The 24,390-nt window shown below is 39.9% G+C and overlaps 1 protein-coding gene and 1 non-coding gene across 2 annotated transcripts; both read left to right on the forward strand.

The window, feature by feature from the left end:
- Positions 1–1,207: 1,207 nt before the first annotated feature.
- LOC104027025 (E1A-binding protein p400-like) lies at positions 1,208–23,630 on the forward strand. Its single transcript, XM_075719367.1, is given in 29 exon segments — positions 1,208–1,222; positions 1,329–1,481; positions 4,991–5,069; positions 5,650–5,988; positions 6,274–6,410; positions 7,921–8,090; positions 8,263–8,437; positions 8,528–8,664; positions 9,480–9,666; positions 10,681–10,844; positions 12,141–12,301; positions 13,409–13,570; positions 14,318–14,603; positions 15,162–15,364; positions 15,465–15,637; positions 16,628–16,824; positions 17,751–17,862; positions 18,278–18,412; positions 19,176–19,259; positions 19,632–19,760; positions 20,202–20,246; positions 20,370–20,523; positions 21,034–21,108; positions 21,111–21,274; positions 21,437–21,607; positions 22,090–22,226; positions 22,319–22,363; positions 23,294–23,413; positions 23,567–23,630. Coding segments are annotated over 29 exon segments (4,173 nt in total).
- LOC142594631 (small nucleolar RNA SNORA49) lies at positions 16,006–16,144 on the forward strand. Its single transcript, XR_012831520.1, has one exon. It is a non-coding gene; the product is annotated as a small nucleolar RNA SNORA49 (small nucleolar RNA).
- Positions 23,631–24,390: the final 760 nt, after the last annotated feature.

The following is a 24,390-nucleotide window of genomic DNA, read 5'->3' on the forward strand; positions in this document are numbered from 1 at the left end:
GATCTCAGTTGAAATCAACGAGAATTTCTATTTATAGCCTTTGGAGAAAACATAATAATAATTAAAAAAAAAAAAAAGGATATTTCTTACCTCTTGGTATGCGTGCTTGTTTTATTTCGTGGGGATTATCAATTTGGTACTTCAGCTCCCGCTTCTGTGCAGGAGCTGAATTAAAAAAAAAAAAAAAAAAAAAAAAAAGGTGGTTTAAATTCTAAAAGGGACTGTTCGACAGGGCGCGGCATTAGGCTGTGAGGGGGAGCCAAGCGGGGCTGGGCTGCGCTCCGCTCCGCTCCGCCCTGACGGCCGGGGGGGGGGGGCAGAGCCCCTCAGGGCCAGGCCGCGGGGGGCCTAGGGGGGCCCGCCTGAGCCCGCACAGCCCCTGGCCGGCACCGGGGCCTCCCCGGGGCGCCGCGGGAGGGCCAGGGCTGCGTCTGAAGGGGCACCGAGGTGCTTTGCCGCTGCCTGTCTTCGAGCTCACGCCGGCGGTGAGGCCGCTGCGCGCCCCTCTCTGTGCGCGTGGGACCGTCCGGGGAGGGGGGGGGGCGCGCACCCCCCCGCAGGTGAGAGGGGAATGGTAGCGCCCGGCGGGGCGGGGCCGGCTGAGGGGGCGGGGCGAGGGGCGGCTGCGGCGGCCGCCAGGGGGCGCCGTGGTGGCGGTGCCCCGCGGAGCGCGGCGGGCCCGGCCGTGAGGGGGAACGGGGCGGGGGTGGGGCGGCGGGGCCCGGCGGGGTGCTGGGCTGGGGCGAGCGGGGCGCCGAGGCGGGCGAACGGGGCGCCGGGCGGGCGAACAGGGCGCCGGGCGTGGGCTGGGGGCGGCGGCGGCGGAGGGGCCGGGGCGCCCTGAGGGAGCTTCCCCGCCTCGCTCCGCGCAGCCAGCCGCCGTGCCAGGCCTGCCGAGCTGGGCGTCAGGCGCTCTTTTCCCTCTTCCCCGGCAGATGCAGAGCGTGAGCTGCCGCCTTGCCGCCCCCGGTGCCGCTGCGGGGCAGGCGGTGGAGAGCTCCCGACGGGAAGGCTGCGGGTGAGGCCCCGCTCGCTCGGCACCGCCGGGTTTCGGGTCTGCCTGAGCAGCGGGGGAGGTTTGGTAACGCGTTCCCCTCGCAGATAACTTTATCTGCGCGCTGAAGCTTCCTCAGGGCCTCGGCCGCTAGCGCTGCAGACGCAACCGCGTTTTCAAGGCAGCGCTTAAACCCCGCTTGGGTTTGTGTTAATGGCATTCCTGGCCGTAACCTACTTAGGGGAGAAATCATTCTGCCCCTGCCGCGCTTTATGGAACGAGAGATCTGGGAATTGCGGGAGTGACGCCAGGCATCGCCCTCTTCTTCTTACAGGTTCCGTCGTCTCCAGCGCGTGAGGGTGTGCGAGACAACCGGCGCGACCGCGGCGTTGGTTGTCGGCAGTCGGTGTGCCGGGAGAGCCCAGAGCGCCTGTTGACTGTCCATCCTCTGTCATCTTCAAAGTACGGACGTACCGGTCAAGACTCAGTAGGTGCTGCAAGAATCCTCTGCGCCTGACTGCTAGAAATAAAGTAACGGGATAAATCTCCTGGAATGATAAAGAATTCAAGTGGTTACATCGAGTTAAAAGGTCAATGACCATGGAGAGGAACTCTCTTTTATAAAAGTTGGGCAGGAAGCAATTCTGTGACCATAAAAATCATTTCACAGCAAAATAAAGAGAGTGTAAAAGTGAAATCAAAGGTAAATGTGCACAGAGCTTTGGAAGTGGTAGACCGATACACCGTTTTATTGATAACGAGATACTTTATTAGGTTAACTTTATTTTAGTTCCAAAATAGTACTTCACATAGAGCCTCATAATTAGTTTTGGTAACAGTTTAAAAAAAATGTCGCGACCTTTAAAATAACACTGGTACATCTAATACGTATATTGATGACTTATGATAAAGTGTTTACGATCAAATGTAAAGTTTTAAGCCTTGTAATTAAAGAGAATTGCTTTAATGAGACTTTCTGTAATTGTAACGTTATATCTAACACCAATTATTATACGATTTAAAAAACCCTCTGGAGATAATCTTAGAAATCTTAGTGAGCGCTGCACATCTCATTTTCCATGCACTGGGCTTAAGTGCCTAATTTGTTGTTTTCTTTAATTGGTGTGTTGCATGAAATTTTTTCCTTTTTGGTCATTTGATACCGTGAGAGAGATTGGTTGCCTAGCTATCGCCTCTCTGTAGGATGTTGTTAAAAAAGATCTTTGTGTTGTCAGGTTGCAGAGCGGGTAAGTACATTCTAGACTAGCATGCTGATTGATTTGCATCTTCGTAGCTTTTAGGTATGCAATTGCATTGTGGTATGGTAGAAAGTCGATTTGACTATGTAACAGTCGGTATTGCCACTTTCTTCGGTTCTTTTCGATATTCCACTATCTTAATTACTGAAATTGCAATTTTTAAAAGTTTCTCTGCAGGTGGAATGCTTCCTGTTCCTCAAGTGCCTCAACAGATTAGCCAGGAGCAAAGCCAACAGCAAAATGGACCAAACTTTTCAGGTTTGCATAGTTCCTTACCTGCTCCACGCAGCAAGAACCCAGCTTTTCTTCAGCAGGAACAACTAGCAGGCTGTGGTAAGAAGCACGTGCTTTTGGTCACAGCTCCAGTTCCTGTACAGCAACAGGTATCAGATTTGCACGTTATATTGTATGCGGCATTGAACGGCTGGTTTTTGTGTATTGAAATTGCTGTTGTCGTCTGTTCTGCACCATTAAATAGTCCGCCTGAATACTGGGAAGACAGTACCCTCAGAAACAGAGCACTAACGTCTGTCTTGTTAAGGAAGTCTAGACGAGATTAATTTTAGGTGCTTTACCGCTACTTTCTCTGGAAATTTTACTTCTGCGAAGAACATACCTGTTCATTTATGTCATTTGCGATGGCTACCCAACTCTCAGTTTAAATATTCTTGTGCTGGATTTTCATTTTCATTGAATCAAATTCATTTTGTGCTTCAAAGTAAATTTCAAACATATGCAGAAGGTTGCAGGTAAGTTAGTTACAGGGCGCAGCAAGAGGGAACAGCATGCTAATCTGGCAGCGGTGTCCATTGTGTTTTTTCTTGAGACTTCATGGATAACAATTTATTACTCCAACCTGGGGAAAAAGGAGCAAATAATTTCAGTAGGTTTTGCAAAAGACTTTACCAAGCCCTAATAATTTGCTTCAGATAGCTGTTGTATAGCACAGCTGGGTATAAATCTTTCTTTACAATAAAACTTTGTCTTCATTTAAATTTCGAATGTGCTGTAGGTAGCTGTATCTCTCTTTTTGGTTTTAATGGTGTTGTAGACATGCCGTATGATTTTTCCTGAAGAAGAGGAATAAGAAGGAATCAGGCAGATTCTCTAGCAAAGTAGAATTTGTTCTCTTAATGAAATCCTAAGAGGAGACTTAATTAAACAGAATCAATTATTTTAACGCTTTATGCAGCATGTTTAGAACAAGGGGGAAAAAATCACAATAAGAATTTGTGCTGCTTGTGCTTACTTGCCAGCAGTTGCAGGACACTTACATGCATTAATAAAAATGCCATAAACTAAATGTATTTTTATATGAACTTTTTAGGGAACTCTGTCCATCTGCCGTTTGGCAGGGCATTTCAGTTCTGTGAAAATTCTCACTGAATCACCCCTGCTCTTCTGATGAGATATAGAGGTACTGTATTTTAGGAGGAAAAAATAAATTTCTAAAGACTCAGTACCACTGCATCCCAAATTTCTCTAGTGATTGTACATAATACTGCTGCATCACAAAGTCCTTCAGAGACTTTACATAAAGCTGCAGAAGATGCGTTATTCATTATCTTTTGAGAAAGTGCAACTTCAAACAGCGTGGACTGTTTCCAAGGACCAAGTAATCATTTCTGTCGGTTATTCATGTAACAACTTTCACAGAGTCTCTGTCTTGGTTTTGTGTTGTGCAGTAGGAAACGTAGGTTTAATTATGTTTACTTGAAGGAAAATGAGATTCTGCAGCACATAACAGCACTGAGGAAAGAAGGTTTGTGGTCTCTGAAACGTCTGCCCAAACACCAAGAGGCCCCACGGCACAAATCACACCATGATTACCTTTTGGAAGAAATGCAGTGGATGGCAACCGATTTTGATCAAGAAAGAAGATGGAAGACGACAACTGCCCAGAGAGTAATGTGAATTTGATATTTTCAACCAGAAAAGGGGGGGAAGAATAGGCAGCGTTTTCAGGGTTAGGACGTGATCACTGAGGATGTGCGAGTTTTGGTTTGCCTCTCCACTGTGTTTGGAAAGTTTGGGCAGTACTCCTAAAGGGATTGGTTTGGGTTTTTTTTCCCCCTTTCTTTAGAAATACGCTTGTTAGATAGAACAGAGTGAAAACTTAATGTTATGGTTTTATTCAGCTGATTTTAAGTGTGGCTCGTCATCACGAGGATATGCTACTTCATAAGGAAACATGCAGGAAAAGGGAAGAGAAGCAACTGAGGGCTGTTGCTGCTTTTACTGCCAGAGAAATTGAGCATTTCTGGTCCACCATTAAACAGGTAAATGTAAGAAAAGAAAAAAAAATCTAAAGGCTTACCAAATGAAAACCTATTGGACCATAACAGCGAGAATCTTGCAAGTGAGCTTTGCTCAGCCCGTGTGGTGAATATTATCTGTTGGTAAAGATAGCTTCATGTTATGGTTGCGTGAATAATTTCAGGCCTTATATGTCATGAAGCAGAGTGCTTCATTAACCCTAGCTGGCTCGCTGCGGACATTTAAGTTTTGATGTGAGTTATTCTTGGGGAGCTCTCGCTTATTATGTGGATGACTTCTATTCATGGTCAGTTTTATACACACGATTCTTTTCTTCGAGTGCTCTGCGTTGTAGCCATGCCTGATGCCTGTCTTACTGTCGAAGGAATGTTAAGTAATTCATAGTTGTATTTGAAGCTAAGTGCGTTCATGTTTGTCATTTCCTTCTGATCTTTTTCCCCCCACTCTCTCTCTGTTTTAGGTGGTAGATTTAAAACTGCAAGTAGAGTTAGAAGAGAGGAGGAAGAATCTATTAAACTCACAGAACATCTCAAAAAAAGGTGATAAGAACCTAGGAATTTTTTTTGCATGACTTTTTTTTTCTTTTGCGTACTGGTAGCATTAGTATAAGCTTACCAAAATAAATGTTTAGGAGCTAGTATTTTGGTCTTAGTTTTGAGTCATAAATATCTCCTTTCTTGAGCTCGCTAACTTCCTGTAGCTTACTAAAGCTTTGATGAACGCACTGTGAAGGCTTTTTGTTGCTGAGCTCTTGTTTGTATCAGGGTTCAGTTTTATGTCCCTTGGGGGCCGGTGCGTGAGACTGAAGTCACTAAAACTCTCAGGTGTGCACCTGTGTCCCACTGCAGTTTGCCCTTGTTTATGTAGTCACGTTTGGCAAACTGGATTTTACGTTATTCTTAGAGTGTAAAATTCTTGTGTTCTTTAGACCCTGGCTTAGCTGTAAATAGCATCAAAGCTGTTAATGAATTATTCATCTAATGGTTGGGCATCTAATTATTCATCTAATTCATTTAATGGTTGGACTGGATGATCTTAAAGGTCTTTTCCAACCTAAATGATTCTATGATTCTGTGATCTCGGGTATGGCATCAGCACGATTTTTTTTATTTTGTGCAGAAATAAGAGACTCTTTGAATGAGAAAGACAGCCTTCAGAAGGAAGTGGTGCTTCCAGATCTTCTCACATCTGTTGTAAAGAAATACATGGCAGATTTAGCAGATCCTGCTGCTGCTGCAGAAGCGTTGTTACCCAAAGGCAGTGCTCAAGTTACAACAGCAGTAAAAAGTGATACTCCATCCTTAGTACGCGGCACTCTTAGAGATTATCAGCAGACTGGACTGGAGTGGTTGGCAAAGCTGTGTAAGATGAATCTCAATGGCATTCTGGCTGATGAAGCTGGGCTTGGAAAAACAGTGCAGGTTGTTGCTTTTTTTGCACACCTGGCATGTAATGAAGGTATGAAATATTGTAGATCTTTTATTTTATAAATCTATATTTTTACCAGTTCACCACTGAATGTGTTTTCAGTAAGAGGAAAAAAAAAAGAAGAATTGCGTTTAATATGTATAATTTAAAGAAATGTACCTGGAATAAATTTTTATAAAAAGGGATACACAATTCTTTTCATTGTTAGTGCACGTGCATGTGTATGCTGTTTGTATATACACAGTTGCCTTTTCTTGTAAGCTCTGAAGTGCTATGCAGCCATTTCCAGCCATGCTATACCTTTTATCTCTATAGGTAACTGGGGTCCTATTCTTGTTGTTTCACAAAACTTTAATGTGCTGAAGTGGGAGATTGAGCTGAAATGCTGGTGTCCTGCTTTGAAAATTCTTCTGTATCTTGGGAACCCAGGAGAACTTTTTGAAAAAAGACAGGTAGTATGGAACGTTGGTTCATCTACACACGTACCGGGTAACATAAGCATTACACAGAAAGAAAATATCAGCCTGACTCACGATTATACCATTGTGGTTAAAAATTTTAGTATAGTGATATCACAACCTAGTTCTTTTCTCTTTTTGTTATGTAGCATACTGGAAGAATGAAGGTATTTCCTCATTTCATGAATGCTAGTTCATAAGCAGAGTTCGATATTTACCAGTAAAATCTGCTTTGATGACCAATATCTGGCTAGCCTTTTTAAGTTGCGTGTATGTACTTACTGGCACGATGTCCCTTTGCACAGATATTTTTGACTAGTACCTAATCTCTCTATGGGGAAACTCACATCTTTGCTCCAGTGCCTTGTACCTCATCTTAGTATTTGCAGAAGTTTATTAAGAAAATGTGTTGAATGTAGCCATTTTTTGGATGAGAAATTGATGCGTAATCCAGAAGCAACAGGAAGTTTGGTTTGTATTTTGTAGCTTTAGAAGCCATGTATGTGTTTTCGGGATTCAAAACTTCACTAAACTTATTTGCAAAATAGGCTGCTTCCCACCCCCCCCCTCTAATTTTTGTATTTGCAACTTCCATAGTTACAAGGAACTTCTTGCATTCCTCCATTACTGCTTTTACAACATACAAGTTTTATTCCTCCTTTTGGGGTGATGTGTCTTTTCTGGTTACTTTTCAATTTCTTTCCTTGTTGGAGTCCTTCATGTAATCTTAGATTTACTAGCAATTTTTCACTTCTCTCTTAAGTTTGTAGAACTGTGCCATATAAATCATGGAATAACTTTTTCTTGCTTTGTGACCTGAGCAGAGCAGAAGAAAATTAACGAATTTGCCATAACTTTAAGCATATTTATTCCTTTGAGCATATTTATTCCTTTAGTTCTGTGACTTTTCCATTCTTGCAATTTTAACTTTGTGGCTTGTGTTTCTAATTTTTTTTTGCCTTTGAAAGGAAATATTAGGATGTTAATTCACACATTTGACAGCTTCTGTGATCCTCCATAATAATTTTTTATACTTCTGTGTAGAATTTACCTAACAATTGACACATACGAATCTTAGAGTTTAGAATTTATCCATTAAATATGAATACTATTGATAACCTGTAACAGCAAGTATAAGTATTCTGAAACATGTCCAAACTCTTCAAGGAACACTTTAAAAATGTGTAAGGAAAGATGGCTTTTCATTGCCAGTTGGTTTTGGATGGCTAGGAAACTTCGTCTGCTGTGTTTTGTAGGAAAAGTTTTTTCTTCTTTAAAAAAAACAGTTTCTGTTAAGGGTATTTTACATAGTGTTTCAAACATCACAACCAGAGAGCTAAACTGAGCATTCTTTTCCCTTTTGGGATTTTGAAAGCTTTGAAGAACTGCACTGGGATAAAATGCAAGATAATCTATTTTAATCCCAGAAGAGGAAACGCTTAATAATCTTTGCTCTGAAAGCCATCAAAAAAGCCTTTAGGATTTTTGTGTTTTTATGTTGCAGGAATGGACTGACCCCAACAACTTTAACGTATGCATTGCCTCCTGCAAGCAATTCTGGAAAGACTGTGAAGCATTCATGAAAGTACAATGGAGGTATCTAGTTTTAGATGAGAGGCAGAATGGTAATAATCTGACAGAGAAGCACTGGGATGCAATATTCAATCTCCGGAGGTCTGAAGCATTCATTGAAATTTTTCTTTTTGCTTTTGTCTGTCAGTTACTTTCTGAAACAACTTCAGCACTTATAATTGCAGGTTTTTAAAATTTTCTTGTAAATTTTCTTTTCTTGTAATCTAAATTATGAAATAGATCTTACCTTAATTGTTCTCTTCATTGTTCACAGTCATCATCATTTACTCTTGATGGATACGCTTCTGCCTACTGCCTTAAAAGATCTGTGGGCCATTGCCTGTTTCCTGATTCCAGGGATTTCCCAGTCCTATCTGGATTTTATGAAGGTAGCATCTGTGGAGGGCAGTGAAGAGCATTGCCAGAGAGTTGCAGCGAGACTCCAGAGAGTACGTCTCCCTTGAGGATAGTGTCTTAATACTAGTATCTCTTTCTCTGAGGAAATACAATTCAGAAGTTACTGGTTTGTATTCTTTTAGGTAGCGCAGTCATTTATTTTGCGGAGGTCCAAAATTCATGTTGAGAAGCAGTTACCAAGGAAATACGAGCACGTGCTTACATGTACTCTTTCTAATCGGCAGAAGTCAATGTATGAAGACATCTTGTCTCACCCAAGGTACATCTGTTGAGTAGTTCTTAATTGTTCATTCATCGTTAAAGTTAGGAACCATTCCAGTTACAATAAGAAAGCTTGTTTGCTAGCATGTTATTTCTCAGTGAGTCATGGGCAAACCTAAATATTAAAGCACATAGGCATAATCATCGTGCTGTGCAGGCTAATCATGTCGTACACTTAGTGGTAATTGCATTCAGCCATTTCTTCATTCTGTGTTTGTTTATTTAGATCTAGTAGTCTTACAAGGTGAAAGGAAACATAAATAAACAGTAGTTGCAGATTATGGGACAAACTATATGTGGGCCAAAATATTTGTAACTTAGGCAATTGACCATGTGTTACAGTTTCTGTCTAAATTTAGTTCTTAAGTTATTTAGGAACTGAATATCCTAGGTTATATGTTACATTGCTTTTCTGATATGTCTAGTTTGTATTTTCCAGTGAATTTGATAATTTATAGTGGTATTTATTCAGGTGTTAGAAAAAGAAAGGCCTTAATATTGACAATATGTTTCATATTTTATCCGATGTCATTTCCATTTGAAATAGCATGGCTATTTGAGGAATTCAGGTTTATGATAATGTGAGTTTTAAAATCAGAATACATTCTATAAATTATTAAAAGTTTGTGTGAATGTGAGAGAAGCTGGAGGAATGGAAGACTGCATTTTTAAACTCATACTTTTCTAAGTTTGATAACTTGGTGTTACCAGATTTACTCAGAGCAACAGTTTAAGTGTGCAGAAAGACCTGGGCTCCTAAAAAGCACTGTTTTTTAAAGATAATTTAAATTGTGTTTTCATCTTAAATAACAGAACTCAAGAATGTCTTAAGAGTGGGCACTTTGTCAGTGTCCTCCATATTGTGACGCAGCTGCTAAGGGTGTGTAATCATCCTGATCTGATAAGTCCCCGGCTTCCAAGTTCTCCCTGTGTATTAGACACGCTGGAGTTCACAACTGCTTCTCTAGTGCTGAATGCATTGGGGTGGGATCTTTGGAAGGTGAGTAGGGAAGTAATTCTCTTGTGCTTGACTGGATTTGACTGGGAGAGCAGGTGGCTTAGGGCATAAAATTTCTTACACATAATTCAGGTTCCAATTAAATTTCAAAATCTGAATTGCTAATTCATTTATTTTTAGAAGCAACTGCTAAGCTTATAAATAATAACCATTGACTTGATGGCAGTACTGAATTTAGTAGGTATGCTGGGAATTTGCTATCCTTGTCAAAGAAGGTCAGACTATTTTGCGACGTTTTTTTTGGTTTTGCCTGAAGTTCCCAGTTAACCAGAACGGATGGGCCTTGGAATCAAGGGAAAGGTGCCATTCTTGTCCTGTCCTGAGGGCATAGGTGTACAGCCCCGGAGATGAGAAGCTGTCTCAGATTCCCCAGTTTACTTTTAACCATAGTCTCTTTGTTCAAGTTATATTGCAAGGGATTTAATCCATTTTTTTTTAAAGTGATTTCAGCAATACTAGAGGCTTAAGGAAGACTGGACAAAGCTAAACCAGTAGCGTTATGTGTCCTGGGAAATTCAAACAGTTACTCCTTTAAGCCTGTTGGAAAAATCATTTTGGGGCAGGGGGACAGGGTGAGCATCAAAGGCTTGTGAAGGAAGTAGGGTTAATATATCAAGGTGGGAATGGATGAGTCTGGAATGCCAGTTCTACAAAGACAGATGTTTTAATTACAAGCATTGAATTAACTGCAGAGCCTGTAATTTGAGGGTGCTGTCCTGTTTCTGACTTGGTAACATGAGCATAATGCTCTATTTTCATGGTGTAGGTTGCTGAAACCTTTTAAAGTAACGGCAGCTGCTCTCTGCAAAATCACATGACGCTTGGCTCCTCCGCGTTTTGGTTTAATTCTGGCATCAGCTGCAAGCTTTTTAATCATTCCCAGATAATGTGGTATTATTACTACTATTATTTTCTTTTACTGCAACTGAATGGTAGTAGAATATTTTGAATATTTCTTTAGCTTGTTTTTTTTTTTTTTTCCTTTTATAACTTAAGCACGCAGACTGGTCTCTCTTTGATGTGATTGGGATGGAAAACCAAATGACTTGCTACGAAGCGCAAATACTGCCAAAACTGAAGGTAACTAGGAAGCTTATCGAAGAGATCTACTGTTCTCCTTCGTCACCCAGACTTGAGCCAGTGAAACTCAAACCAAATAGGTATGCAGTGTTGCAGTGATTGATTGATTGATTTATTTGAAGTAACAGGTGAAAATGAGTAATATTTATTGGGGCCAAGAGGGTTCATTCAGAAGCACTTATTTTTCTTGCTGTCTTTTGTTTCCAGACTGACCACTGCTAAGGACTGTATGCCAGTCTTCTGAGGGAAAGCAGACTGCTTTTTACCATGTAATAGTTCTTTTCATTTATGAAAGCTCAGTTGTGATCTTTCCTGACAAACTCAATAGAGTTGAAGTCCGTTGTGGTTTTGATCAAACAGTGGAAGTGACTTCTGTAGTAGAGTTTCCTAAGCAGAATACTTAAATCTTCTCCTTCTAGTTAATTTTAAGTCTAAGATGTGCTTGCAAAGCACTTAAAGAAATCTTGGGGGGGGTTTGGATGGGGGGCAAGGGGAAGGAAAATAATTTAATTTGGAGCTTTTGTTTTTGCTGTTGACTCTTCTCTCTGAAGAGCAGTTGGGAGGGTTCATTTTTGAGTCTTGGAGTGAACATAGTTCTGCTCTAGAGCCATGTAGACTTACAATAAATTAACCTGATAAGAGCAAAGTATGGTTACTAAAGCTCAAGACAGCTTGTGCAACACACAGCTGTAGCAGGTGACAAGGAGGATGTCCTGCACTGGTTCTGTTAGGCAGTTCTGCCAGAAAGGAGCTGTGTCAGTTAATGAAATTTAAGAATTGGAAGCGATAGCTAAAACATATACGTAAAGCAGAAAAAGAACTCATTCTTTTACCATTTAGACATCTTTAGTTTCTCTGAAGTAGTATACACAAAACAGTTACTGTGAAGTCAGCTTTTACAGTTGCGGTATGTTTTTAAAACCAAACCGCCTGAAGATACATGGAAGTAAAAGATCCCGGGCTTTTTGTACTTGTATTGCTCCTAGCCGTAATTAAGAGTTTGCTCCATTAAGAGGCTGGATCCTTATTAGCATCTTTTGGGGAGTTTTCTTGCTGTCTCCAGACTCCAAAGATGATTAAGGAATATGGGAGGTCTGTCATGCTTGTACCCCTCCACGTAATCCTTCAGAGAAGACTGGAGCCTCAGAGCATTTGGCGTACTTGCATTTTACAGTATGCTGTGTTTCTTCTGCATGTTGAGAGAAGCAGAATTCCTCCTGCCATATGCTCTGCAGCTGGGTACCTCTTCTAGCTCAGATTACTGACTAAAAATAACTCTCTGCTTTTTAACTTGATTTTGTAGCAGGGAGAAGGGATTAACAACTTCCTCATGTCTGGTTTTTGTATGTGCAGAAAGATGCTTTGTTAATTTTTAGGTTATTTACACCAGTGCAGTATGGACAGAAGCCCGAAGGTAGGACTAGAGACTTCTCAAGGTCTCAGTTGCAGCAGACAGTGGACACAGCAACAGTTACGGAAGATCATCATGAGAAAATACAGAGACGACAACCCCTTGCCACGTTTTCAGAAAATCAGCGTAGGAACGGTGTGTTGTACATATAATAAACCACCGCTTTCTGGTTTGCTGTCTTTTTTTTTTTAAATATTGCTTGAATTTGGGGAAGAAATGAGGTTGTACTGAATACGTTCATGCATTATATATTTGAATATCAAGTTCCATTAGCGGTTTTCTAACAGGAATTCACTCTCAAAATCAAAACAAAATTAATTATCTATCTGTCTGTCTTTTATAAACAGAATGATACTATTCTGCAAACACTGGAAATTTTGCTGGCAGTTGTGCTGGCCTCCAGGTATACCATCTTAATGAGAGTCTCTCTTCAGACCTGACCTGCAGTGTGTGAGACAGCTTTTCACACATCAGTCTTAACTGACTGATCAGATTTAGGCATCACCACTGCCCCGTTCTTCGGGTCTCTGCTGAGCCGCTGCTAACGGTCGTTGTTAACTGGGTCGCCTTTATATGATACAGCCCTTTGGAACAGACCGTTTTCAGATGAGTGGGGATGTAGTGCAGTATTTCAAGCACAGTCTTTTTCAGGCCTTTTCTAAATTCTCTACATATTGATTTCAGCTGGGTACAGTATCAGTTTTTGCATGGATGAATGGGAAGCATTCAGTATGAAGGGAGACTGAAAATTGTATCTGGTAATTATGCTTTTGTGGTCTTGACTGTTCTAAGAACTAAATTTCATTGCTAAAAATGAATTGTGCAGGAAAAGATCTCTTATTCTGTGGTTGTTTTCCCCCAAAACTTTGCTTAAAATATACCTGTGCAGACTCTTGAAGCCCTTACAGAGTTTGTACATTGTCAAATCAAGTGAGTACCCCTGTGAAATACCAGTCAAACTGTATCTAGTAAAATAATCCTTTTTTTTTTTTAGGTCTACCAGTGGTACTGAGGGGAAGAACATTTCATGTGTAGTTTAAGAATGCACAGTATTAGAGGGAGACCTAGTCTGTTTGCAGTTAAGTGCAACCCAAGAGTTATGTCTGGAGTAAAGTTGCCCTTCACTAGAAATAGGGCACACTATATGCATGGGATAAGCATTTAAATCCTGCAGTGCACAGTAAGGAAATTCTTATTTTTAAACCTTGTACCTTTTTTGTCTTCTCTTAACAGCCAGCGAGATAGTACTTGGCCCAATGGCTCCCACAGCTGGAGCACAAGAGAGAATTGCTCAGCCAGAGAAGCCTGTAATGTTACAGTTTAGAGGGAAAACATTTACTTTGTCTTACAGTCAGTTCTGTCTGCTTATTAGTAGACAGTCTCTGAAGCATCAAGGTAAGGTGCTACATGATTCAATTCACATCCTTCTCTCTTCCCTCCCCCCCCCCCCCCCGCTTTCTTTTTTCTTTTTAACTTTTTAACTATTCAGAAATCAAAATTCTAGAAGCCACAATATCCTCATATTGTCATATCATATGTCTGTGACATTAAATTATTTTCTTCATTAAAATATTTTTCTTGTCTTCCTGCTTCCCTGGAAAAATGAATTTATTAATGGGACAGTGGATGACTTGAGTAGTAAATCTAAATCAGTATCTACACTTCCGTGTCCACCTCAGGTACTATGCTAACTCTTTATATGGCAGCGTATATACTTGATCATGAACAATGTGTAGTTTACAAGATTCATGTGCACGTATGTGTTTGCTGAAATAGTCAAAGCTTTAATATTTAAAGCATGTGGAATATTGTGATTGACTAGTCTCATCCATCTGTACCAGTGGACTCTCCAATGGTAGTTTGAAAGTCCCATTATATTTTTGCTAGTAGGCATAGGGTAGGAGAGCGGATTTATTTTTCATTAAAATACCAAACCTAACATCTGTCCGTGTATCACAAATACTATTGTAATCGTCAGCTCTTCTCCTGCTCCCATCTGCTTTCGTAGTCATTCACAGAACTCTCGCATTAACTAAGTTATCCTTATTTTCAACTTCCTCTTGCATAAATTTCTTTTTTGCATAAGCTTTATCCGGTCAAAATACATTCAGAAAAGAATTTTGAATTTAAAGGGTGTCATAGAAGAAAAAAGACAACTAAAGGAACACCTGGACAAAATTTATTTTGGGAATGAGCGTCGTTGTTCCTGAACCCCACTGTATGGCAGAGACTTGTTGGAAATTTGCTCTTGGATCAGTGAAAAAAAAATCTCTCAGCATTGTTCTGCCAGGATTAACAAATGGTGCTGGGCTGGCTTTGCAAATTGCCTTCCCTATTCAAGTACTTCAGAGGTTCTAAAGGATCCATTGCAAGAACTCATTCTGACATTGAAGCAGCAACAGATCGCCCTGAAGGATGTTGTTACTAGGTAATTGAGACAAACCCATTTGCCGTCTTTGCACAAATCTGATGGGTGTATACTACCATCCAAACCAGCGTATTTATGTAAAGTACTGTCAAATGCTAAAAGCGATAAATGAGTTGCCTTGTTTTATCCTTATTGCAGGCTAAATTCCTTTATGCAGGATCTGTTTGCCTCCCTGACGTATAATTTTAGATCATTCTAAGATACTAAAACTCTTAATAGTTCCATGGCAATTGTTATTAGTTATATAGCAATTTTACTTTATTTTGACTTATCTTGTATTTTTTGGGGTGAATACTTACAAAAAAAGCAGGAGTTGTAAGTCAGCTTATCTGGGTAACCTTACGGATAGTGGTAATTTACTCTTGTCTTGTTCTGCTCATGAGTGTTTTTGCATTGACTTGGTGTTAACATAAAACTTCATCTACTGATTTAATTTTAATTACCTTTAGCCAGGTCCTTTATGCTTCCATGCAGACATCTTCTTTATTACTGTTTTTGAGTAGTTAATAGCCCGAGCTGTTAAAAAGTAGTATATCAAAGTTTTGGTTTGTTTTATAGAGATCTGTGCGTATTGCCAGCTGTTGCTGTTGCTACTCCGTGTTTGTATGTAGCGAATCCTCCTTATACTTATACCCATGAAATGAAGGTCTTGAAGTTTAATCTAAAGGAACAGGTACTTCCCTACTTCCATTCAATGCAGCAGATTGCAAGGCCTCATTTTCTACAGTTTCCAGATCCCCGACTGGTGCAGTGCGATTCAGGTATTAAAAAATCCCACCACCCGCTATAACTATGCGAATGTGCTTTTTCTAACTGTTGAATGCTACCTGCAGAACCTTCAAGTTCCTATTTCATCAACAGGCAAGATGGAAGCTCTGGCTGTCTTGCTTCGGAAGCTGAAAGCAAGAGGACATCGTGTGTTGATTTTGACGCAGATGATTCCAATGCTCGATGTACTGGAGCTTTTCTTGAACTTCCATTTTCTCACATACATAAGAGTTAATGAGAGCAGTGCTCACAGCTGGCATTATCTGGTAAGAGGAGCTCTTTCTCAAGGTAATAGTGAATAGATGCTCATAGTGGGAGGGAAAATGCTAAAGGGAAGGCTCATGCATTTGCAAAATTCATTTGCTTAATTTCATTAGTTATTTAAGCAAATTATGTATGTAGCTGTAGCACAAAATATGTAATTGCATATGAAATACGTCAGTCATGTTACTATTTGATGAGGCATCCAGGGTGTTTCCAAGAGGTATGCTACTCGTTGTCCTACCTTTATACGTGCATGAAATCCAGATGTTTTATTTCACAATAGCGTTTCGATTAATTGCTTTTGCTTTTATTATCTGTAGCTATCTACGTTGTTAGTACTTTAAGTGTAGCTGCTGGTTTTATGTTGGCACTTCCTCAGCCTTACTCCAGGGGCTTTTGTTTTTTGTAGAGTGCCCTGGCATTGCCTGAGGATAAATTGAAAGTATGCTCATCTCCCTCCCCAGTAAGATTCTCAGTATCCTCTGGGGCCTACAATTTGAGCAGACATTAACACTATAGTGAAGTTATTCTTTCCTTATTTTTTTTTATTTCAAATTGCTTTGTTATGCTTTCTGTCAGATGCAGTATAAAACATGAAGGAATACTTTGCCTTAAAGCAACATGAGGCAGCACAATAGAAGGGATTCAATTTAGTCAATAGACAAGACAAATGATGAAGCACGCACAGAATGTGATAACCCAGTCAGGTGTGCTTAGCTATGGGACATAATGTGACTACTGTAACAGAGCTTCAGATTTTTATCTGGCTGTCTGGGGCATAAATTAATAGTTTTAATGGTACACAACTTAATTTTGAATTGTATAGATCTGTAATGTGGGCAGTCAGATAACTTAAAATGTTTGCAAGCTTAATGCCAGTTGGGGAAGTAATAAAGCAATTTTTCTGATCTCATTCTGTAAAAAAGTTTGTGTAGAGATTTATGCTTTATTGATGTGAATTTGTAATTAAGTTGCTTGTCTCCCCATTTTAGGAATCCATAAAAAACTCCAACCAAGACAAGCGAGTCTTCTGTGCTATTCTTGCTTCCCACACTCCTTCCACAGGTGTCAGCCGTGTAGCTGCGGATGCCGTGGTCTTCTATGACACTGATTTAGATCCGCCGATGGATACAAAGGCTAAAGAGTGGTGTGATAAAATTGCAAGAGACAGAGATATTCACATATACAGGTGACTTTTATGCTAAGAAATAGTATAGGTGTTTTAAAATCAAAAATTAAGGGAAGATGTTTAGTGGTGGACTTGGTAATGTTAGGTTAATGGTTGGACTGGATGATCTTAAAAGTCTTTTGCAACCTAAATGATTCTATGATTCTATGTTTTTAGGTGAAACTAGGATTTTTGGTTGAGGTCATCCTTTTAGTTTAAGTCGTTTGGTCTTTTAAGATCCCTTTCAAGATTGGATGAGTCAAACATACTTCTTCCCTTCAGACTAAAGGGAAAATGAAAGACCTGTCCTGTCCCTTCCCTTACTGTAGCCTCTATTCCTGTCTTTCCCTCCCACTTTCATCTTGTAAGCCATCTGGATTTCTGTGTTGGGACAGTCAAAACAAACACTAGTATCTGTGGGTGTTTCCTGCTCCTGATAAACAACAAAAGTCTTTCTTGGTGGTCTATCATTGGATTTCAAATCCACCAGTGATGAGATGCTGACGTTCATGTAGTTTTAAGATGTATTTGAAAGCTTCTCTCAAGTGACTGTTTCTTTTCCTGGAAGGATGTGCTGAGAGCAGAGGGGAGCTCTTGCTCACCTTACACCACTGGCCAGGTACGCATGGCTGGTGTCTGTTTGCAAATACCCTGCTACTGTATGGAGTTTTTTAAAAAATCCAATTGTATAGAAGACAATACCGTTTATTGTTCATTTTGAAGATAAGAACTTAAAAGAACCCGGTGTTTTGAAAATATGAAATCAGATGTAAAAAGAAAGCTTTCCTCTAAGAAACTAAAAAGGAATATGAAACTTCCTATGAAATCTAAATGAGTGTTGGTGCTCACTGCTGTAGGCGAGGAACATTAGACACGAAACAGCTGAGTTTCAGAAAGTGTCACTGTTTTCTAGGGAACAGTATTTAATGAGTTTCTTTGTTTTACAGGCTTATAAGTGGCAATTCTGTTGAAGAGAGGCTGTTGAAAAAAGGTATTAAACATTTAATTCAAGAAGTGGCTGCTCACGGAGATGATTGTTCAACAGACCTTTTAACTCAGGTACTGTAACATCAAGAATGTGAGCAGTTCTCTAATGATATGTAAAAAACAAGTGCTTTACTAGATCAGAGGCAGAATTTTAAACATCATCTAGTTTTATATTTCAGACTTCTTTGGGGGCCAGTGGTATGTGATCACAGTTAAAATCAGTAAAAAACCTGAATTGTTAGCTTGTATAGAGAATCAGAAGATAAAAATATCTAGAAAGAAAACTCTGTTCCAATGATAATTTTACACTCCTTTTGCCATTGTTTTAATCAAACGAAACCAACATCTGCAGCAGAAGGTGTCAGATATGTCTGTAATCTGACTTTTCTAAACTCAATTTTAGGATGATTAAAAAACTTTTGACATCATACATTGTCTTATCAAATACTTGAAAACTTGTTTCCATAAGGTTCTTTGCTCTGCATAGGGAAAAGAGGATTCCAGAAAGTTTACAGAAGAGACACGATCTGAGATAAGAGATGACATAGATTCAGAGTGGTATGATTCAAGAAATACTGTGGTTCCTTCACAGCTAGAACAGCTGGCTAGCTTTGTAGATGAGGTATGACAATTTCTCTTGGTTTATCTAAAGCTTTAGAAATATTTGAAATTTACTTTCCTGTGCAACAATCAAATGGCTTTCATAAAGTACCTTATTTCCACTCTATTTACATCAAACTGTTTTGTGCACACTTAAATATTGAAACAAGCCTGGGACATAATTGGAGCTTGTTGATAGATCTATTCAGGTACTGAAACATTTAAGTCACCAAATGTTCTCCTGAGGATCATGAAGTGCATTGGACTAAACTGTATCTTGTGGTATAAAACTGTTTTACAGTCCTGTGCTTTGCCAGATCCTTGTCTTTTTTCTTAAAGCCCTTGGATCTGTTTCTTAACCACAAAACGACTATTCTTAGTGTTCCCTGAGCTCTGTCAGATTCTGATTGTCCCCTTTTCCCTTTGGCTACTTGTGTAGAACCCAGGTAGCGGCCTGCTTACTAACAACCAGTCAAGAGTGTGCATAATAACTCAGATGGCATGCTCATTTTTTTTTTTAGTTAGGAAAATGGAAGACAGTAGTTGGAGCCTATTCTTAGTGACACTGGTGGGATGTGAGCAGACTAGCTAGGGACCAGAATGTCAGATTTCTTGGTCCTTAGATCTCTTTTCTACCTTAATTATGGTACCATTATTTGCAACCGCAATAAATACATTTATTTTTCTGCTTGTTTTTCTGCTTGTTTTTAAATCACTGGTTATTTATGTGTTTCTAATTCAAAAGCTAAGTAACTAGCAATGTACCAAAATGTATTTCTGAACAGCTTAAGCCAATTGAAAAGTATGCGTTGAATTTCTTGGAATTGTTTCATACTTTGAATGATCAGAAAAGCCAGAAAGTCAACAAGGTAAGTGACTAGATTTCATTTTCTAAGTAATTAATACAAACAAAATAGAAACCCTCAGCTGTTGTTAGATTTTATTTTTTGTTTATTTATTTGGGGTTTTTTGTTTGTTTTTTGTTTATGAGCACTGAAAGTTTGCTTGAAATGGTCGTGGTCTAAAAACCCATTGGCTCCTAATTAACAGGTAGACATATTTCCCTTTCTCTTTACTGGTACGAGGGCCTTACCCAAGAGTGAAAACTCAGTTTAACAAACTTTGCTATGACTGTAGGCTTATAAAAGGTGAGACTCAAATCAGTGGCAATTTACTGCTGTTAGCATATTTATTGTGAAAAGCGGTAATATTTTAAAGTGTACAAATTTTCTTCCTAAAAGGAGTTAAAAACTGCAAATATAAAATGGGAATATCAGTGTGCCAAGGAGCTGGAAAAGGCAGAAGAAAAATTTCAGCAGGAAGTGAAAGAGGAACTCTTAACCTATACCAGACAAGATGCTTATAACATGGTAACATGAAGGGATCTCCAAGCCCCTGCTTTTCGAAGAACTTGCATATTGTGGCTATGAACGATGTACTGAAGTATGTCTGTTGGGTTTGTATTGCGCTGGTCAGGTGCCCTTGCACGAGTATTGTGCTCTTGAAATTGAAGCTGTCACTCTGTGGATACTTTTAATTCTGTAGAGTAGCAAGCTGCCTCTTAGCAGGAGGACTTGTCACTTTGTAGGTGGACTTGGAATTGCACAGTTATCTACCAAGGTGGTAATAACTGAAGGAAGAGACTGAGAAAAGTATGCTGCCTTTTGAAAATTAAGATGAATTCCTTAAGATATTTTTTTTTTCTAACTATTTTTCATTATAGTTATTGCAAGCATGCTTATGTTTCTAAATGCTGGGTTCTGGGCTGGATGATGTATTGAGGTATCAAAAATTCCTTGTTTCTCACACAGGAATTTGTCTGTGAAGGCCCAGATGGAGAAATAGAAATAATGCCTGTAAGTCAGTAGCCCTTATTTCATCTGAATGAAACCTTACCTAAAACGCTTAAATTAATGGCAAACTATGGGTTGGTTGTTGTTCTTGATGTTTTGTGTTGTTTTTTGGGGTTTTTTTTTAAGCTTTGGACTCCCCCTGTTGTACCTGAGAATCACGATGACATCTACACAGATTCTGTTACGTGTCTGATGTATAGTAGTACCCCGATTCCAGAGTCTAAGCTTCCACCTCTGTTCGTCGGGAGGGCGCGTAAGCGGCAGAGAACAGATCTGTCCTGTAAGTTGGATTCAAAATACATGGGAAGGTGCGGTAACGTTTTTGTGTGAAGCAATATGCAAACTCTTTTGCAAGAATCTCGTTCAGTTTGTGTTTAAAAATTTAGGCATGCATGTACCATTATCTCTGTTAAGCTTGAAATCGCTCAGCAAAATGATTGAATATAGAGTGAGAGAAGAGGGAGTGCGCTGTGAAAACTTGCTCTTGTCCTTACAAATTAGAAGAATACAGGTGGATTAAATGAGCAGGAGTAAAGCAATGAGACTACTGTGCGTCCATCTGATCTGTTTTTAAGCTTATTTTCGTAGTGAAGCAAGAAGCTGTTTAAAAATGACTGATCAAGTCAAACACTGTACCAGGGGACCATAGGTTGAGGGTAAGTGCATTCAGAGAAGTACTGCAGAAGGCTTATCGTCAGTCAGATGATTTGCAGCAATCAATTTTCTGTCATGACCTTGTTGCACAAAGTTCCTTTCTCACTGGAGAGAACAACTTTTTCCTGTCAATTAGCTTCAGGTGAGAGAAAGAAGCGTTGCCATAGAAGGACAGCTGTTCCTCCACCTTCACTTTTCAATCAAGTGACTCAAGAATATTGAAAACACGACGGAAGAGCAAAGCTCGGAAGACCCTCCTCTGGGTAAAACAGCAAACCTCTTTTGCGAGATCTTCGTCACCTCCCATCGAGTCAGCGGCTGACACTGGGCAAGATAGTGCTGCGTGGCTAATTGCTGAAGACTTGGCACTGTTAAAAGTAAGCTGGTACTTAGTTTTTATGGATTTCAAAAGCGTTTTACTTGCAAGTTTATGACAGCATCTATAGACCTTGATTAATACAGGATTATACGTGCTTGCGCACACAAGAAAAGCATTTAATTGAAACGTTACACTGGTTTGATTTCTCTCTGCCTCCTAGGCGGTGAAAGAGTTACGGGCACTTCCTTTAAACCTTGCTATTGTGTCACCAGCATGGACAGCAAACTGGGACTTCGTCAGCGATGTCGTTAACTCTTGTAGCTGTGTTCATCGCTCCCCAAAGCAATGCCAAAATCATTACCTAAAAGCATTTGCAGGTCCAGAAGGAAAGGTGAGTTCAAGTTGAAATCTGCATTACATTGTGAAGACTTGGGGTTTTTTGGGTTTTGGGGGTTTTTTTTGTTTGGGTTTTTTTTTTTAATTCCTCATTGCTGTTAGTGGACTACACGAGTGTTTAGTACGCAGAATTGTAACTGTATTTTAGAATTTTGAATGGCTTGGTATACAAGCAAATGCTAGTAAATATCTTCCCCTGTCAGTGTGACTGCTATATGTTATATTTATGATAGTTTCCATACACTTAAGAACATGAACTTCCCCAGTGCTGTGACAATGATATGATCTTGGATGTATCACTTTGCACTATCAGTATATCAAAAATAAGGAAGGGGAGCTATTTATTTTAACTTTTATTTAAGTGGCAGGATATGAATTGTCTTCAGTCAAGACTATTGTGAACTATGATTTTTGAGACAGGGCATTTAACGACTACTTATTTTTGGTACCTAAGCCTTCAATTTCTATTTATTCCAGAACATGGGTGGTTATCCTCTTCATGTTAGACAAGCCTATGCTAGAGACCAGAATTCTGAGCGTACTCATATCTATATGAATCACTTTGAGTCGATGACAATGACTGCTAGAAGAAGAAGCTCCTCAAATAGGTTCCTGTAAGTTTACTTCTACTGTCAATGATAATTTTTCCCAGATTTAACCTTTAAAGAATTTGGTGGCCTGATTGGTGAATTTTTTTTCTCTTAAGCATGAACGTATTTCACAGTGACATTTCTCGTGATGAGCTTCAGCCGTAAGTTAAAGGAGTGCAGGTACTGTCAAAGAATCAAACCTGTGCTTGTGCTGTTGTAAAGGAAAGTTTGAAGTGCTTCAGTATTGTTCCATGTGACATACAAGGAAGGTCAGCCCAGGCTTTCCTCAACTCCTTTTCTCAGGTCTAACAATACAGCCATCATATTTCTAGATAAAGAAGTGGCTGGAGTTCCCTGCCAATCCCCAGCTTTGTCGAATCTTAATGGCAGAGTCCTCTCACAGAATTTTAAAACTCTGTTAAAATGTCATGAATATTAAAATAGTTGCATAAAATTAAGTTAGCTTAAGCTACTTCATTTACTTTCAGTGCAGGCAACTATGACAATTTACTACCTGTGTCTGAAGTTGTTTCCATCTGTGCAGAGCCTATGACGATGCAGGAAAAGGTCCGTTCGTTTTTTCCAGGTGAATTCCATTCTGTACATTGTTTTCAATTCTTTTCAGTGTCAAGTACTTTTTAATTACTTTTTTTCCTGTATAAACAATGGGAAAGGCTGGGAATAAGGAAAAATTACCAGGGTTTTTGGAAGACTGAAAATTGTTCGGTATGGGTTTTGACTGCCAAAGTCCCCCTTACCAGTGCATTAAAGCTATCAGCTATTATAGCTATTATATAGCTATAAGTTGTCCATTCCAGATCTATTCCCTTACTGTATTGTGGTTGTCTCATTTTTTGGCATTTTAGCCATGTCAGAAGCAGGCAACCATGACACCTAATAACTTTTTGCCAAGTCAGAATTTTCTGTCGCAAGTATTGGTATAGACAATTAGGAATTCATTTCAGGATAAATGTTTACGTGACTTCATGGCAACAGTCCCGTTTTCATTCTATTAGGAATTAAAACAATTAAAAAGAAACCTATTGCTGCGATTTCTGCCCCCTGCCCTTCCTCTGCTTCTGTTGTCATAGGTGTTGGCTGAAGAACAAACAGCTCCACAACCGCAGGAGCAACAGTCTGGTCAGAAGCAAGAAGAGGAACAAACAGCGGAGCATATCCAAACCCAGTGCCAACCACAGGGGGAAACACAGGTGAGAAGCAAAAACACAATTTGCCACGTGGGGTGTGAATTCGGTTCGCTCCTGCAGTTGCAGGCAGAGAAATACATTCCTCGCGGCTAAATGAGCCTGTAAGCCCAGATTCGTGTGTGCTTACGGCATCTGTTTTGACTTCACTGCGTGTAGGACTCTCAGCAACTCTGGAGAATCGGGACTGAGTAACAGGAACATTTTGTTTTATGTGGGCTGAGGTGAATGGGCTTAAATGTTACCAGAACCACGGTCTTGTTGTTCAAGGATGTAAGAATAGTATTCAAAGAATAATTATAGACAAGCTCCTTCTTCAAGATAGAGAATTTTGGGCTTCATCCCAGAATGGGTTTGATGATGCTGAAAAAGGAATTCCATATATAGAGAGGAACAAATGTCATTTTATGGTACTAATATAATTGTACCTGTTCAATGTATTTACCTCCCTCCTTGGAACAATTTCTTAAACCCTCACGCCCTCTTTTGCAATCGCTTTAGAACATTTGTAAGTGTTAAAAATACAAGTTTACTTTACGGCACTTTCAGGCTTCGGGACGTAGGCTCTCTCCAGCCGTAGCTGCGTTGCAGCAGGTGCCCGCCGTGCCCCCCATTCCAGCACAGCCCGTGCCCACAACCACCTGCCAGTTTTTTCAACCAGAAGCATTTGACAGCATCAGTTGTAACCATCGCTCTGATGACAACTGTGCAGATAGAGGTGCTTTTGATGACTCTGTTTCTATCAGGTAAAGTTTTACTTTTTATTTGCAGTTCCCATTTTTGCTATAGAAAATAAATCTTCCGATCTGTAACGCATTGCTCACTTTAAAATTTATTGATGAGTGAAAATCATGGGAGAGTAGTCTTTCAGTAGGTCCTTTCCTCTTTAGAATATCTCCCCAGATGCTGCATTATTTAAGTGTAATTAATTATCATTAAATAGAATTTTTTAAACACTGTCATCTTTGCATACTCTGTCACTT

Source organism: Pelecanus crispus, chromosome 11 (genome assembly GCF_030463565.1).
Source record: "Pelecanus crispus isolate bPelCri1 chromosome 11, bPelCri1.pri, whole genome shotgun sequence".
Classification (NCBI taxonomy): Eukaryota; Metazoa; Chordata; class Aves; order Pelecaniformes; family Pelecanidae; genus Pelecanus; species Pelecanus crispus.